This window comes from Podarcis liolepis (assembly GCF_965112155.1).
Source record: "Podarcis liolepis genome assembly, chromosome: 9".
Classification (NCBI taxonomy): Eukaryota; Metazoa; Chordata; class Lepidosauria; order Squamata; family Lacertidae; genus Podarcis; species Podarcis liolepis.
In genome coordinates, this window is record NC_139564.1 from 40,005,978 (window position 1) to 40,024,709 (window position 18,732).

The following is an 18,732-nucleotide window of genomic DNA, read 5'->3' on the forward strand; positions in this document are numbered from 1 at the left end:
CTCTCATAAATCAGACATCATCTTGGAGGGCTTCCATATTGCCTCATAATATCTTGAAGACAGTACTTTTCAATGAAAGCACTTCCTGTGTTCAGACTCTGAAAATCAATGACGCTGCAATTCTGTACCCGGGTTCATAGGCGGAAGACTCACAGACCTAAATGGCTTACTTTTGAGTAAATGTCTAGTGGATGGTGCTGTAAGAGTAATGGTGTGATGGGGTGCTGTTTATGTGTATGTGTGAATTGGGCTCTTCAGATGAAAAATAGGAAAGCATGGCAAATAACAAGGATAACTCTTATGACTCGTGGTTTGAGTATATAAAGTTAGGAAAAGCTAATCCTGGCCTCACTCAGAACTGCGCTGAGGGTGTGTGCAAGGAATGAACTGAGATTGCAAAGCCATTGTTTGCTTCCAGTTTCACTACTGCACTCAGATGACAGATAATGTGCTAATTTGGTGCTGTAGAGTTAAATCGGGAGGGGTTGGAATGCAAACTAATCTGATGGGCTTTGAGCTACAGTTGCTGATTTGAGCCGGGCCACCTGTGTTTATTCTGCCAGTCCGTGATCTGCGGTTTGGACTAGCAGATGGCAGCACAAAGATTTGCACGAAGCCCCTGTCTGGCTTGAAAGTGGACATGCTTCACTTTCAGTGTGTGCGTCCTGTTTGGTCGCTTTCTGCACATCTGCATGCAAATCTCCACTTAGAAACTGACTGTACTGTGTCAAAATTCTGCACAATTATGTTGGGTCTGCATGTGCCAGGCCAGCTGGAAGGAATAATATTGTGACAGGGCTGCCTGTGACAGTCCTAACGCCCCACCTGGGTCAGCTGGTGCCATTGCAGTGAATTGTATGATCTGCAGCTAGGGGGATGTGGGGTTTGCAAGCTTCACTCTCTCCTCTGTGATTACATCAGACTATGAATCAGGTCAGCTGGAGCCGGGCTGGAGGGTGTGCGGGATTTAGCTTTCTGAGTAAGCTTCTGTCATCCTGGCATTTTGACCAGTTTGAAACGTGGTGTGTAGGCCATGCACTTGATCCCTCTTGGCATGAATTTCATTTGTTCTTTCAGTTCCCTCCCGCCCCTCCCCAAGCATGGTTTGCCAGGCACAGAGACTTGCATACTGATACAAAACTAGAGACCGGCTGTGGATCTGTATTCGATCTGGTTGTAGGAATATATTCATTGGCACTGGTGAGATCTAATGCTGCTTTCAAGGTGCACTGCTGAAATTCTAAGATATATTTCCCTGGCAGCCAGCTAAACATGCAGTCTTCTTTTGAAACAATGTGGTTGTTTTCTTTTTAAAGAAATGCAGGTTTGAAACGGACATGTACTTAAACTTGTGAAATTCTACTGACAACCAGATAGAATGTGCCTTTGTGTTCCTGATAGTTCACGAAGAACTGGTGTGTGAATGGTCTGGATGTTTAACACAATAAATTCTACCCCTAGAAGAACTCTTGAGTAAATAAGTTTTAACCATATTGTTTGCTTTTTCTCCTTTTCCATTTTCACTACATCACTGGTGCACGTCGAAAGTGGTGGCAGCCTTTTAATCTGTAGAATTTTGAGATAATGTTGTAACATTCCATATAGTTCGCCATGGAATAGTGGAGCAATGGTATTTGGAAGGAAGTTCTTACTGGGTATATTTTTTTTACTGGTTAAGTTTTACTACAACTCCTTGCATTAATTTTCATTACGAAGCTTCTGTTGAAGTGTTAGAAATCTCAGCAGAAGTGTGTTCTTAACAGCAATTCTGCTGTGTTGATGCAGGAGTGTGAAAGATGAGAGAGGGAGGGAGGGAGAGGGAGGGGGAAGGAGCACAGTGCCCCTCCCCCCCCCCAGTTTGTTTTGGGAGGAGAGGGTGTTGGCCGTGTGTGAGGTCAACAGCTGGCATTTTGATAGCTTTCTGCCTGCAGAACATCTATTTTAGAATTTCAGTCACTGCAGCTTGAGAGTACAGAATACCAACTTGACAGTTACAAAAAGGAAAAAGGACTTTTGCCCAGTTCTGTATGTCAGGAGTTGTCTGGCTGCCGGAAGAGATTGTGGGATGCTCTGTAAGCTGGAAGAGCCACGAGAAAGAAAACAAATACTTCCTGATATTTTATTTTTTTAAAAAAATCCTGGCTCAATGCCAGGCTTCTTGCTTGTGAAATGTGGAAAAGTGTCTTTATTTGAAGAGGAATGTAGTCAAATTTTCCAGGAGAAAAAACATGATTGCTTTTAAACAACTCTTTTAAAGTTGGTTCATCGTTTCTTGTTTCCTGTTGTGCGTGTTTTTAAACCAAACCCAAGCGTGGTAACCCCCCTCCTATTTCTTTTGGTGGAAAGAAGATGTTCAACGGATAAGGTAAGTCAGCAAACTGGAAGTGCAAGATTTTATTTTATTTTTTAAAAAAAAAATATTGCATTTTAAATGTTAGGAAATGATTCCATGTTTGCTGAATGTGGAAGTAGTGACTTTATTTAAAGATGTTTGATCTGCTTTTGTCTTTGTACAGTTATTCAATAACACCTTATTACTTAGGCTAGGTGTTTGGATCTCAAATGATAAGCACATAATAGGATTATAGGCAAAACAAAAAAATTCCTTCCAGTAGCACCTTAAAGACCTAACCTAGTTGGTCTTTAAGGTGCTACTGGAAGGAATTTTTTTTGTTTTGACTATGGCAGACCAACACGGCTACCTATCTGTAACTAGGATTATAGGCATACATGATGGAAATAACAGAGAGAGGTGGGGAAAGAAGGTTTTGGTGTTCTCATGTGTTTGGATCAGAGGTTTTTTTTAAAAAAATCTGTGAGCACATTACATAGTCTTAATGACATTTGTAAATTAATTGCTTGCGCTAACCTTATTGTACAAGCAGTAATATTATTGCAGATGGCAACTGGAAAATGTTGGCATTCATTGAATGTTGACAATACTTGAATCAGGGGAAGTCAGTGAGTGAGAATCCCCAAGTTTCTGATATTCACAATTAACAGTTAATATAATTTGTAATGTACTAGGGACCTGTGAGGTTTTTTAAGAAAAAAAACTCTGCAATTTTTTTGTTTAGCCAAAATGTAACCTTATAAGCAACTTACAAAGACTAGGCCTTTAGAAAACTAGGCTCATTTGAGATTGCAGTGGGGGGTGGAGCTGTCTTATCCAGCCAGATGTAAAGGTTAAGTGATTGTTATGACGAGTGTCATTATTGCTTGCTATAAAAAATGTGTGAAACTATTGTGGTGCATTGCTATGCAATCACTTATCACAGGAATGCTTCCTTTTATCATGCCAAATAATTACCCATCCTTGGGAACCAAACTAGGAGGTGGATCACAGTCTGCCCTATTCTATTTTATCACAGTCTGCTTCTCCTGTTTACACAACTTTGGAAATCACTTTTGGTTTCTTACTTTCAGTGCACACACTGAAAGCCCAGGTTACTAGAAGAGAATTAAACATGGGGTGGGGTTGGATGGTTTCAGGAAGGTCTATTTATGCAAAGGTCTATTTATGCACATTTAATAGGGAGTGAGGCCTACTCCAGATACTGTTTTCAGCTCAGTGGCAGCTGCTGTATCATGGCTGCTTCTCCCAGAGGCATAGCAAGGTCAGGTGGTACCCAGTGTGATTTTTTTTTGTCCCCCCCCCCACATTGCAATTTTTGAGCTTTTTTTAGGGAGAATGCCCCAAAAGTTGTTGGCCTTTTTTTTAGGGAGCGTACAACGATCACATAAAACTGTGTCAGTGCCGCCAGCTGGGGGTACAAGCACTGCCCGCTGGGTGTGCCAGCAATGCCCACCGATCGCAAAAATCTGACCACTGACCGCATAAAACTGCCCGCTGGGGATGTGAGCGCCACCTGCCAGGAGGGGGGGTGCCAGGCTGATCGCTGGGCGTATTTGCATGATGAGCAGGCAGATTTTCACAACATCGATCACGCCAATTGCGAAAATCTGGGGCGGACTGTACCCCCACCCCCTTGCGACGCCCCTGGCTTCTCCCCTCCTACTGAAGACCATGTGTCACATGAATGGGGTTAACTTAAGGGTCAAGTCTAATGGTCAGGCTTCAGTAAATCTGCAGCTCCCCTCCCTCCCCCAACTTTGAAGGTGCAGAAGTAGGTGGAAGCTGCACTGGCAGTTGTGTGGTGATCCCAACAACCTTCCCAGCTCCAAAGATTGAAGGAAAACTGGGAGTTTTATGGCAAGGCAAAGTGCACTGGCCATGGGATTAGCATGCCTTCAAACAGTGGTGTCCATCAGGGGCAAAACTAGGCTTTATTTCACCCAGTTTGGCACATCCCCCCATGCATTTGCACACTCACATACTGGCTGGGAGCCTCAGTGATGCCCCTCTGGAGGATTCACTCAGGGCAAAGAACTCCACTATTCCCCATCCCCCTGGTAGCTATGGCACTGCATCCATGTTGGTATACTCCTCTCCTTGCCTGGCTGGGAAAGGCAAGTGGGGAGTAGAGATTACTTTGCATTGGTAAGGACAAAAATTGTAATCCTGTTCAGCCACCTTGTGTGTAAGATCCCTTTTGGCAACTGATTGGGAATAGTGGCATTGCAGCCATCTCCACACCAAGTAATGTGTGTGAACTGGGCCTGACTGTGCTAAACTTTGCATGCTTGCTCAGAAGTGAGTCACACTATTCCCAATTGCTGCAAGTTGCATTAAACTTACTAGTCCTTTTCAGTACAGTATACAGTACTAAGTTAAAGGTAAAGGGACCCCTGACCATTAGGTCCAGTCGTGACCGACTCTGGGGTTGCGGCACTCATCTCGCTTTATTGGCCAAGGGAGCCGGCGTTTGTCCTCAGACAGCTTCCGGGTCATGTAGCCAGCATGACTAAGTCACTTCTGGTGAACCAGAGCAGCGCACGGAAACACCGTATACCTTCCCGCCGGAGCAGTACCTATTTATCTACTTGCACTTTGACGTGCTTTCGAACTGCTAGGTTGGCAGGAGCAGGGACTGAACAACGGGCGCTCACCCCGTCACAGGGATTCAAACTGCCAACCTTTTGATCAGCAAGTCCTAGGCTCTGTGGTTTAACCCACAGCGCCACCACAGTACTAGGTTAGTGTTGCACTATTAAAACTGAGATTTCCCCACATTATCTCCCTTTTAGCCCAATTCATCTCCATTTCACTTACTAGTGAAATACTTTAAAATGTGATTGGAAGAGCTGGCATAATAACTGATACAAGAACAATATAGAATTCACAAAATTATTGGCCAGGTATACATTTTTGCAACAACAAACTTTATGAAAAATCAAGCAATATGGTGGCATACAGAGATTAAGCCTGTTTTGTCTTTCAAGAACTTAACATAGTACAGAAATTGTATCCTGTCTTTGACATTTGCACACACTTGGGCACAGAGGTGGTTGGAGTGCATCTCCATGTGAAAGGAAGAGGAACCCCCAGCATTCACACTGCTAGTCCCAATCACACAGAGGTTTCTGGAATAAGTACGTAAACCAAGCCTGTTAGATTCAGAGTCCTAGGTGGTTATGATGAATAACCCAGTGGATGTGAAGGCAAATAAAAAGCAAATGTCTTAATTTAAGCCTGGAATCCTCAGACTCTAATGCTAAGCCATCTAAAGCGAAGAAAAGTGCCAAAGCCTTCTGAATAGTACTTGGCATTGCGTTAGGAATTGTTACACTGGGTGAGTGAGTACTATATTTTTGTGTATCTATTGCAGTGTGTTGTCTTTAAGCATAGCTAAATTAAGACGAGGGCTAATCTCAGGACATGCAAAATATGCAGGATGTATCTAGAACTTCCTGTCCCAGCTGCTGGTTTTATTACTTGGGTGAGTTTATAAACAAGCAAGCATGATGCTTTCTTTGATGCTCTAATGTCATGGGAGGCATCAGATGGCAAAAGGCTCATAGTCTGCTCTGGTTTTCCATGACAGGAAAACAAATTGGAGAATTGTAGAGTTGGAAGCTACCTGAATGTCAAGTAATCATCTGCCTTTTCAGGAGTCACCTTTTAATTCCAACCTGCAGCATGGAATTCACTTTGATTTTCCTGCTGCATCATCCTGCCTGTCAGCTTCATAGTGGTGATGGTTTGTGAGCAATATACCAGTTGTAGACAAATTATCCCGTGCGTCCTTTTTGCTATTAAAATAGTCTCCTGTTCCACGAATGAATGCCATTGTTTGTCAATGTTATACTATCATGTATCACAATGACAGAGCATAAAATATATATAATTACCTCCTGGTTTATTTCTTCTTCTTCATCTCACTTTGGACTCTGAATTGGAGCCTATATAATTGGCATAACTACCTATTCTGGTTATTTTATATCCATACATAAGATATGTATAGAGAGAACTAGTTAGATTTTGCTTTACTGAGAAACTAAACAGTTGTTGCTTTTACCTTGCTTGCTGACCTAGCCTCTGAAGTAGTTTACAGACCCAGTAAGCAAAAACAGAAAGTGTGTGCCTAACCTTAGAATTGTTTACATGTAGTGTAGCTTCGGGCTGCTTGTTTGCTATTGGTATCAGTTTTCATCTGGGAGGTGGGTTGGCTCTCATTCATGTGGAGTGGAGTGGAAGAGTCCTATTTTTAATGACTGCTGTTGGCCTTTTGCCGTAACGTTGAAATCTGGGTTGCCTTAACTAGTTCATTGTGCCTTGCTGTTTTTGAAAGTTCCAGAGCACTAATGTAACACGTACTGAAAATTATTTGGTCTTTGACATGGGTCCAAATTAAGATTGCCTGCAAGTGCTCCAGTTGGAGAGCAGCCTTTACCAAAGGTGTCATGGGCTTTGAAGACACTCAAACTCAGGACGCAAGGGAGAAACGTGCTTGTCAAATCCACACCGTGATCAACTCCCACCCAGAAACCAATGTCCCCACTGTGGAAGGACGTGTGGATCCAGAATTGGCCTCCACAGTCACTTACGGACTCATTGTTAAAACCGTGTTTATGGAAGACAATCTTATTTGGCTACGAGTGATCGCCAAAGAAGAAGAATTTTCCCAACCCTTATATTCTACTTGGTAGTATGCTACTCAAAGAACTGTTCTTTGAACTCTCAGTACTATCAAGTGACTGCATTACCTAGCATCCTGGGTATTTTGGGTCACAGCATATGTCATTAGGCAACTCAAAATGCTTTACAAAACAAGCATTTTCAGAAGGCCACACGAGTCTTGCTACCATGCCAAAATTTGGTGTTTCAAACTTTATGCAATGATTTTCTGCCTCACGGGATGCTTCACTGTTTGGTATGTCCACAAATAATTCACAAAGATAGGAAGATTGCTAAATATTGCTGGAAAGAATAGGGCAGGAGGGAGATTTTTTAATAACCCTCTTCCTCTCCCCCAGCTTTAGGAATAGAAACTCTTATTGTGAATGGTCTGTTCAATCTTTACATAGCAACTTTCTTTCCTGATCTGTGCACCCAGCTCATCACCCAAGTTGATGGTGTAACTCTAAATGGGATGAGCTCTCACTAGCCATATGCTTCTGGAATCCCTACTAGTTGTGTGGGATGCAAAGCACGTTCAGTATTCCAACAGAGTCCTCCTGCAGGAAGGCAAATCCCTAAGCTTGAGAAAAGCATGCCTAAACAATCAGTGTATATGCAATGGTGGTTGTGGGGTGTGTGGTTTCATTTCTTTTTTCTTTGGAGCTAGAACATAGTCACTAATACAGACATACCTCGGCTTACAGACGCTTCAGGTTGCGTGTTTTCAGGTTGTGCACTGTATCGAACCCGGGAGTACTGGAATGGGTTACTTACTAAATAGTGCTTTGTGCATGCGCAGAAGTACCGAATTGCGACCCGCGCGTGCGCAGACGTGGCACTGCGGGTTGCGAATGCTGCGGGTTTTGAATGTGCCTCCTGCACAGATCACGTTCGCAACCCAAGCGTCCACTGTATAATGTCAATAATTATAATTGTGCCTGCTAAATAAATGAAAGAATGTGTTATTTGTGGGTTAATTATGGGAGGCCGGACTGTATTTTGAAAAAAAGAAAGAAAAAAAGAACAAATTCCTATGCCCCACAAATAACCCAGAGATGCATTTTACATAAAAGCACACATTCTACTCATGTAAAAAACACGCTGATTCCCGGACTGGCCACAGGCCAGATTTAGAAGGCGATTGGGCCGGATCCTTAGTTTGCCTTACCCATGTGTTAGGGAGTTCCCATTGGAATTTGCTGTCAGTGAGTGTCGCTTACAAGAGAACAATTGGGAGCTCATTTTAATCTCCCAACTTTGTAGCCATCTCCTAACCACCCTCTCACCTAGTGCCACAGCTTTCAGGAAAACTGCCTCATGGGACAAATCAGGACCTATGCCATGCCTCATTAGACCCACAGGCTAGAAATTGGGAAAGCAAATCTGAAATGCACAAAAGCAGGGGAGGAAATGAAAGTCCCTCTTCATTCTTGAAATTTCATATAGCCTTGGATACAACTCACTGTTTCTGTTTTCCTTGCTCAGTTTGGTTGAGTACTTGCCAAAAGGAACTTTAAAAAAATGTTGTTGTTTTTTTATAATTGGCAAATACTTTGTGTTCAAATTAGGCTGCTTAAATTTGGGGTCCTGAGATGAGGCAACCTGTGCATAACTTAATAATAATAAAAATATAACAACAACAACTTTATGATGAAGTTGAATAGACTCAAATCTTATTTGCCTTCTCTGAGTTGAGAATTATAGGTGATTTCAGGGGATGGTTCTGGTACTTAGAAACTTAGTACACTTTGGGGCAGATTGGTTATCTCATCTCATTCTGCGCATTGCACATTAAACAGATACAAAAGGATTATCACATTAAACATGGGGTCATGACATAAAAATATGACCAGCAGGGAGAGGCTGATTAGAGATTTCTCCCTCTCTCATTTTCATTGATTACATCCCATTAAAAAAGCAATAACACTTCCTTCCTAATAAATGTGTGTTGAATCAGAGCATCAGTACTGGATCTATACTTCAGTGTTGAGAGAAAAATACTTACGTGTGTTTTTTGCTGCCGAACCAGAATGGTAGCTTTCCCTGCCTGCTAATCCTGTAATAGCATTCCATATAGACCATATCCAGCATCTGAGCCCTGAAACAGCTGATTGCTGACTAGAAAAGAGGAAGAAGAAAAAAAATCCACCCGGCGAATCTCATTGCAGCTCTATGCTGCATCCCTATCCCACAATCCCTTGCACGGTTTGCTGCAGTCTTTCAGCTACGGGTTGAGTGAGAAAGATGTACTAAATAAAGATTGATTGGCTGGAATCCTTTTGGGGGGGTGTGGTGGTGGGGGGTCTCCCACTTTGTCAGTGACCCGGAGAGTGGGGGGAGGGAAATTAATGACTGCTTGGCTGGGCCTCCTTTTATTACTTCCAGGATTCTCTCCATGGAGTGGTGGAGCATTGTTAGCTTAAGCAAGAAAATAACGCTGCTGCGTCTCTAGTAACGGCTAACAGGAATTCTCTAAGAGTTCCACACGTGAGGCTTTCAGATGTGATACATCACGGTAATTATGGTTGGCTCATTTGGACGACTGCAGGACACAACTCCATCCTGGAAAGGCTTTTCCCTTTTTTCACTTGGCAGTGCATTGATTTAAGCTCCTTTTCGTGAAGATGGGTACGTCTCGAGCATTTGTTTGTTCAGTATTGTGCCTGGTGGCTAGTAACGTTATGCCTTTTTGCTCCCATCCCCCATTGCAGCTCCTTGCTTTACATAATGATGATGATGTTGATGCATGCTTTTAAGGCTGGAAAAGTTATTTAAACCATATGTGAGCAAGATGATTTAAAAAACAATGTGAGAAAGCAAAAATGTGGAGGGGCGTGTGCATATGTACAAGATAGTCTTACTTCATGATGCTGATGCTGATGATTAATAATAATAATCATTTGAATATAACAGACTGTTTTTATAGCCTTGTCTCTCTGGTTTGGGTTTGCCTTGCTGTGCTTGAGTAATTCTACCTATAGCTTATCCCGTCTTTGAAGCAGCTTTTATATAGCAGGAGTCCCACCCTTGCCTGCAGTTCTGGAGCTTGCGAGTTCCATTGCAAACGTTGCTACTGGAAACCTATTCATTCATAATGCATGGCTTAGACCCTCTGGGTTGTGCTCACCATTGATAAGTCGTAGGCGATTCAGTCTGATCTTTCAGAGTCTAATCACAGCTCTGGTTGGGTGGAGCACTGCCTTTATTTGAAAATCCTATACCTATTGAACAGGCTGCCCTCAATCTTCTTTATACTTTCATTGTGTAAAGCCATAATTCTGAGATAAGTATGTTTATTAAAACTCAATAAACTATTTTTTTTAAAGCTCAAAATGGTTTATTTTATTAGGAGTTCTCTTTCAGATGGGTGTGGCTGCACACACTACTGATTTCTTCCCTCCTTTCTCTCTTGATATACACTTACTATTAGTGTTCTTGCAGTATGTGCACACGCATATGCTGTGTTTCTTAAAGACAATTTTGATTAGAAATTGGGCACTGCTTTGTACATCTTTTATAATTAGAAACCTGCAAGAAGGAATGATGATGATGATGATGTCATTTTTCTGTGAGGCTGCTTGATGCAAGCATTGATATCTCATCAAAGACTGCTAGGTATTTAAAGCTTGAACTCTGGATTTGGTTTTTGTTTTTCTCTGGAGGCATTTAGTTAGTCAGTGGTGAGAATTTTTGTAGGTTTGTTCATCCAGAGAGTGCACGTGTCACCCCTTCTGCCTGTCTTAAAAATGGATGAAAAGAACTTGCTTCCCAACTTAAAGATAACAGCTTGTATTTTTATAGCTTTGCACTGATTTTTTAGCACAGTTTATAAACCTTCCTTGTTACAGAGCCCTTTCAAACCAAATCTATTCCACCTCTGCAACATACATTATATACAGTATGTGCTTTTCAGGTGAATCTGTGCAACATCCAGAAAAATAAATTGTGTTCTGAACATAAAACCTACCTGCTTTATCATATGAAGTTCATTAAGATGAGTTTCAGCAAACAGAACCAATCTGTTATAGACAGTAGAAAGACTTCTTGGGACAAGGAGACATGGGTTCTAGTTTGTGCAATCCATGGTCTCACTCACTGCATTCAGATGATCCTCCAAACCAGAGCTTGCTCAAACCATATTTTTGTAGTGTTGATAAGATGCACAACTATGTTTTGATTAGACCTGGAAGTTGCCTATTAAGCCACATGTGTCAGGGCAGGAAGGAGTGTTTGAGCTCATGGCTTCTCTCACACACCCTGTTTGGAGGATGCAGCCATTGTGTAGCTATTAGCAACTCGCTTTCTGTATTCTTACACCTATTTACTTGGGAGTAAGCCCCATTAACCAGGCTGAACTTATTATTATTATTTGTTAAACATGCTTAGGAGGGGGCTATCCGGTAGAAATTTAAGTGGGGATGTGGGAACCTTTTAGAGTTCCTTGCCCAGAGAACAAAGCAACACTTGTAACTCTTTTGTCTTTTATCTTCCTCCTTTTACATACATGACAAAGTATGTATAAATCTTATCTGGACTGGGACCTTGGGTATCAGAATATTCGCAGACCCCAACAGCAGCATAGTAGGAGGCCTAATACTGTATAATATCCTCTTTGTGTAATAAGAACAAGACATTAACAAACACCCTAGTCACTAGACTTGAACAGTTTGAACGTCTCCACCCAGTCAAATCCATTCAAGTCTGAAAGAGGATTCTGGGCATGTTTGGGTGCGTGTGCTTAAAAGCATCCTTCTAATCGGTAGCTCTATGTTCTCAGGGTTCCCTGGAGGGAGGCTCCTAAGTAATTCACTTGAATGTGCATGAAAACCTACGCTGTATGGTGAAGCTGATTGTGGAAAGGTCAAAAGCTGAGTCAATGGGGACTTTGGGGGTGTGGCTGGTGCATGTGCATCCATTCATTTCCCTACTCAAGTTTTTCAACTGCAGCTAAAACAAAACCTGAATGTGACTTAGGAAGAAGGAAATAGTAAAAGGTGTTGGTTTCTGTGCACAGGCAAAAAAAATATTTATTCCATTTCTATCGCTTCTCGGCCTTTTGGCTAAGATCAATTGTAGTATCTGTTCTTATCAGTTTAATATCTGATATGTCCTCTATTTGAGGACTATGAACAACAACTACCAGACTTTTAGAAGACATCTGAAGGCAGCCCTGTTTAGGGAAGCTTTTAATGTTTGATGTATTATAGTATTTTAATTTTTTTTGGAAGCTGCCCAGAGTGGCTGGGGAAGCCAAGTCAGATGGGCGGGGTATAAATAATAAATAATAAATTGTTGTTGTTGTTGTTGTTGTTGTTGTTGTTGTTATCTTGCTCTTCCAATAGCTCAGAGTGGCATATGTGGTTTCCCCTTGCTAACCTGTGACCCTCCGGCTACTCTTGGACTACAACTCCCATCATCCCTGATTATTGGCCATGCTGGCTGGGTCTGATGGGACTTACAACATGTCCAACAACATCAAGAGGTTAGCCACCCCTGGGGCTAAGAGGTAACGGCTGTCCGGTCAGCTTGATGGTTGAGTAGAGGTTTGAACTCATCTCTCTCTCCATTCCTAGTTCAACATGCTAACCACTAGCTGGTATAGGGAATTTATATTGTCTTTGTTGAAAAGCAATATGTATCTTGTTAGGTTCTATATGTATTATGCCTATTTTGCTTAATTGCACTTGCTGTAGAATGGAAATGAAATATTTATGTGGTTTGCAATTGATGCTTTGCAATTGCAGGCATGCAATTTTTGAGATGCAATTGCATTTTGAAGTTTGAGGCTTTCCATAAATCCAAGGAACAACTTACAGTTCATATGTGCAAAGATGATGTTTACCTTCTTCTGCTGGTATTACTGTGTCCTGTTTGGCTTTTGTGCAGTAAGGCTGTTGGAAAGCTTTTGTCTTTATTTTTAACTAGCTTTGTCTAAAAGAAGGGTTTATGGGGGAAATGAAAGATAGCATATGAATGGAGTTACTTCGTCACATATATGCCTTTGTTTCCATGGGCAAAAGCTGTGTGAGAAAGAGATCTGTGTTTTAACTCTGTGTGACTGAGTCTTACCTTCCTGCTAATGGAATGTGGCCCTCAAATACATTCTACAGCAGCAGTAATGTGATTTTCAGCATGAAAATGGTTTCTTACTTCAGATTTAGACTGCACTGATATAGATGGCCTGACTACTATGTTCTTCCTATTAACTGCAGGCTATGAGATCTAACAGCACGGCCAACCACTGGTGTTCAGCTGTAGCTGATGATGTATGCAATATTATATTGGTGAGAGTGTCTTAGAAATATGGGAAGGCCAAAAAAAGAGAGGTGTATTTTCCACCACATGTTACCCGATTCTTTCAAGTGGTGATGGCAGAAATCCATCCTACTCTGTGCAACTCATGTGCTCCACTAGTGAGCTATGCTCATTCTATAGCATTAGAAATGTACACCCATCCGATCTGAAAGCTTGTTCAGTTGGTTAGGACACCCTTTTTCTTATACTCGATATCACAAAAGTATGGCCAGGTTTTAGCCTCGTCAGTTCTTGGATGGGAAGATAGTGGGAACAGGATATAAATATAAAGAATAAATTTTAGAAGCTAATGCATTGTAGTAGTTTTTTTGCCTTGGCAATCTGCCCAGATGCTTTTAAAGCAAGTATTTCTAGTGTAGCATTTCCAAGCACTATGCACTGCCTTCTTATAAATCTTGAATCGGGATGAAACCCACTGGGACCCATTGTTAACAGGAAGTCAATTCCCCACGGCTACTAAAACGCTGTTGTTTGCTTGAACCTTTCAGCAGCGTGCAGGGCAAAAGAGAACAGGACCCACATGTCAGTGGTCTAGGATGGCCAGTGAAGGCGCCAACATCCCAAGTCCTGTGGTGCGTCAGATTGACAAACAATTTCTGATCTGCAGCATATGCCTGGACCGTTACAAGAATCCCAAAGTACTCCCCTGTCTGCACACTTTCTGTGAGAGGTAAGAGGATGGTTTCTGTTTCCCCCAACCAAAAGTGCATTACAGCTGGCTTGTCTGTCTGGATTGCCACAGTGATCTGTTCCCAGATGTCTAGAGTTACACTGTTAGTTCAATGAACCCCTCAATCCAGTCAACAAGTTCTCCTGAAATATAAAACTTAATGAGTAGGAAGGTAAAATGCCCCTGGGCTCATTTTGATTTATAAGAAGAAAGACAGGATTCAGATATTTCTGTATTGCAAAAGTAATCTGTGCTCTTTTGGTAAACAATTCTGTCTTTATTGTGAATGTTCAGCCTGTTTTTATTTTTAAGGTATGGCCTTCCATGTCAGCAATACAATTACACATAAAAGGGTGGTATCAATAATTTCTTACTGGGATATTTGATCTGAATTTAGGCAATGAAACTTAGCCCATTTAGCTTAAAATTAGATTTCTTCAGCATGAGTAGAGCTTGGTTCCAAGTGGAACAGGTTCAGAACTGAAGGGTGCAATATCTGAACATAAAGTGCCAGAGATTTGATAATTCAGGACTTTGGCCTACAACTCCTATCAGTCCCAGCTGGCATGGCCTTGCTGTCTGGGGCTGATGGAAAATGTAATCCAACAACATATGAAGGGCACCAGGTTGCAGCTAGAAGATATTCAGGACTTGAACCGGTGGCATTTTCCCCTACGTTGCGTTTCCTTTCCAGGAAAAGAAGCAGAGAAGCCTTATCATTTAAAAAAATGCTGCAGCGCTGTCTGAAAGTGGAAACGACATTTCCACCATTTCTGCTTTTGGCTTTTCATGGTTTGTCTGTTTTCATTTTGTTAAACTGCTTAATCTACCATGTTCCATAAGCATTTGCTTTGTTCTTTTTTAATGTTTTGAATGCAGCGCTGCTAATGACCCTTATCTTTCTATACATTTTAGAAAGAGCTCAGGTTTTCTTGGTGTATTACATTAGAATCCGCTTCAGCCTGAAAGGTAGTCATATGCATTTGCTGCCATGGGCTGATTTTTGTCTGGATTCATCTTTTGGCACGCTAGTGCAAATGCTCAGAGTAATGGACCCAAAGCCAAACCTGGGCTTAAAACAGCCTGTGGTGACAGATGCACATAATTGCCTCACCATGGGCTGCAGCAGTTAGAAGTCAGTAAAGGCTGGGCTTTTCCCTCACAAAAGCTAAGGTGACTGTAAGAATAACCCTCCAGAATGGTTCATCATCCTGTGATGTGGAGCCTGGAAAACAATTTTAATAGCCATAATGCTGTTGTTGCTTTTATTAACGTAAGATGAAAATGGCAAGTGATACTTTGCAGTGTTTCCCCCCAAGCTTTGGAGCAGAGAGCGAGAGCAAGCAGATGAAAATATGCTCTTGTAACCTATAATGGTTGTGGAGAAGAGCACTCTTCACAGCGCAAGACTGTAGGGTCAGGAAGTAACTCCTGTGAGCAGAAGCTAAGGCTGTCCACAGGAGTCATAATTATTCGTGTTTTTTAAAGGAGCGTTTAAAATGCATTGCTTGTTTTCTGCACTTTTATCTACTACTATCTCTGTTCTCAGATTGTGCAGATTTAGGTGGTGTATAGATATAAGCCACAGATGACAGTGTCCTAATAAGAATGAGTGGGTACACTGCAAGAAACAAAGCTTCTGTCATACCAAAATCTGCTCTCTGGAAAAAGTTGCTGTTTTGATAGTGCAGCCTGGAGGCAGTCTCTTCTTCTTGTACTAATTCCTTCCCATATTTTCTGCGGTTTAGACCATAACTGTCAACTTACAGATTTTAAAATAAGGGACCAGCAGCCTCAAAAATAAGGGATAAGCAGCCAAAATAAAGGATTTTCCGGGCACAGGTATGTTCAACTTCTGAGCCCCTTTGAGCCAAAGGCAGAAAGCCCAGCCAGCAGCCAAACGAAGCCTCATCAATAAGGGACAGCAGTGGGACATGGCGCTGGGATAAGGGACTGTCCCGCCAAATAAGGGACGCTTGACAGCTATGGTTTAGACCGTCTCCAGTCATCTCACTACATCATTGCCTTTTTATTTAGGTAGAACCCCCTAGCGCTCAGTTCCACCTGTGGCTGTCCAGATGTTTCTGTACTACAACTCCAATCCATTGGCCAAGCTGGCTGGGCCTGATGGGAGTTGGGATCCAATAACTTCTGGAGGGCAACATGTTGGGAAGGCTGTCAGAGTGTTCTTCCCTCTTGATATGAGTTGCAAAATGTGAAAAAGTAAAGCTGTGTTCATGATTACTCTTCTATTCTCCTACTAGGAAATCGCAAACAACACAGTTTACTTTTTGCTTTTGATACTGGCTTATCTTTTTACCATCCTCATTAGGTGCCTACAGAATTACATTCCAGCCCACAGCTTAACCCTTTCTTGCCCAGTGTGCCGCCAAACATCCATCTTGCCAGAGAAAGGGGTTTCTGCTCTTCAGAACAACTTCTTCATCACCAACCTGATGGATGTCCTGCAGCGAACTCCAGACAATAGCATTGAGGAGTCTTCCATCTTGGAGACTGTCACAGCTGTTGCTGCAGGGAAGCCACTCTCCTGCCCCAATCATGAAGGAAATGTAAGTGGATTAGGTGCCTATAAATAAGGCTTCATCAATTTATTTGGCAGGGAAATGGCAATTTTCAGTGGCTAACCCTGAAATGAAAGTTGGGGACTATTGGACTTGCAAATGATTTATTAATTTCTGCAATGACAACATAAATCATTTGCTTGATAGATTTTATTCAATCGATTGAATGCTTTCATTGGATACTGTACTAGAGAGAGTGAATTGGGATGAATTTGTGTGTGGCATCAAATTAACTCTCAGTCAGCCCAATATTGATAGTTTTGGTTATGTTTTTGTTTTGTAGGGCATTGCATTGACGTGTCATGATATTGATCATGGTGGTTAGTAAATGTGCTTTCTGGCTATCAAGATGAGATGTTAATGTTCTATAATTCATTTAAGCTGTATTTTGTACATCAATTTTAGTTTTAAGTAAAAGCAGCTGTCTATAATTCAAAAGGTGTATTGCTACTTTTGCTCTTCTTTTCATCCATAAATGAAATCAAGTATTCATTGAGTTGAAATTCCATTTCCTTCTCCATTACCACCACTGTTGTGAGTCCTTTCCTATCATCAGTCTATTTTCAATCTTTACCAAGCTGGTGCACTTCAGATGTTGTTGAATTGCAGCTCCCCATCAGCCCCAGCCAGCATTGCCAATCATCAGGGTGGGTGGAGGTGGGACCCTAAGAAGCATCTGGAAAACACTTTGCTGTGGAAGGCTGACTTAGGCAATCCAGATCATAATAGGTAAATTAGAAAGCAAATGAACTGCAGGTGGTGTCTACAGAGCAAATATTTCCAGAGCAACAAAGCAAACAAAACAGAACAACATCAGATTTAGGGTGGTGTGGGTTGTTCACCAGTACAGGGCATGCAAACTTGATAAGCTCCATAACTGAGAAGATCCATTTGGGGGTGCCAATTTTGGGATCATATTGTAAAATATTCCCCAAGTCTGCCCTTGAACAGAAGGGAAAGCAATCCCTTTCCCAGCAAGTTCTTAGCTAATCTGGCCTAGGTACAAGGTTTGGGAGTATTCCTTTCAGATAGCAGGTCATAGCCTGCATGTGGACAAAAACCATTCAAGAGAAATATTATTAGAGTCAGCTTTACACCACCTGGCACAATTGTTTTCCAGTTATGGTAATCAGTGGCACTGAAAGATGAAAAATCTGCGTAGGGCACATATGCTAAAAAGGGTCCTTGGGAATAAATGGAGCATATGGCAGAATTATGTCATTATTCCACTTGAACTGGTGGGTTGGCATCCTTGTTGTTGCATCACGAAGCACTATATTGCATTGAAAGTGTGCCAATATAATGTGAGCGGAATTGCAAGCATTGCTGCACATGATTAGGAAGCTTCTCGTAAAATTGAAATGCAATTAAGTGCTTGGCAGCATGACTCCTGGATGTAACACACAGTGCTATACACTTATGGCCCTCCTGATGTCATTGGCCTCCAGCTTCCATCAGCCTCAGCCAACATGGCCTACAGTCAAGGAAGATGGGAACTGTAGGCCAGAAATCTGGAGATCACCATGTTCCCCTACTCTCTCCTCTTCCCCTCCTCCAATTATGATCATTGCCCTCCTTTGTTCCTAAAATCCCCCTTCTGTTAATGTGTCACTCAAAGCAGGATTGTGATTTTTTCTTGATTTTATTTTTTTCTTTCTGTAAACCGCTTTTTACAATTAAAGGGTGTGTGAAATTTATGAATTGATTAAATAAATAAATTAATACAGTGGTGCACCGCAAGACGAATGCCTCGCAAGATGAAAAACTCGCTAGACGAAAGGGTTTTCCATTTTTGCGTTGCTTCGCTAGACGAATTTCCCTATGGGCTTGCTTCGCAAGACGAAAACGTCTTGCGCTTTTTTAAAAAAGCCGCTTAAAGAGGCGCAGTTGCGACTGACCGTGCTTTGCAAGACGAAAAACATCGCAAGACAAAAAAACTCGCGGAACGAATTCTTTTCGTCTTGCGAGGCACCACTGTATGACTTTAAAAAATCCTGTATTACAAGACAAAAATACACCTTTCTTGTAGGTAGGCTGGTAGCATATGTACCTGGTTTCCATCTGCAAATCAGGAGATTTATGATCAGTAAGGTCCACTCCTTACAAACTATATATTCTTGTTGGGACCATGACATCTTAGTTTT

At 41.8% G+C, this 18,732-nt stretch overlaps 1 protein-coding gene across 6 annotated transcripts in view; it reads left to right on the top strand.

Moving 5' to 3' along the window:
- Positions 1 to 18,732, top strand: part of TRIM2 (tripartite motif containing 2) — a 52,542-nt gene that overhangs the window by 16,935 nt on the left and 16,875 nt on the right. For 3 of the 6 annotated variants that reach the window (XM_083519990.1, XM_083519992.1, XM_083519988.1), the window contains exons 2-3: positions 13,825 to 14,006; positions 16,339 to 16,576. In XM_083519990.1, coding sequence (XP_083376116.1) covers positions 13,873 to 14,006; positions 16,339 to 16,576 — 372 coding nt within the window. In that variant the 5' untranslated portion in view covers positions 13,825 to 13,872. Of the gene's footprint in view, positions 1 to 531; positions 2,366 to 9,339; positions 9,650 to 13,285; positions 13,306 to 13,824; positions 14,007 to 16,338; positions 16,577 to 18,732 lie in introns of those variants that run through there. The other 3 variants (XM_083519989.1, XM_083519991.1, XM_083519987.1) reach the window with 3 other exon arrangements.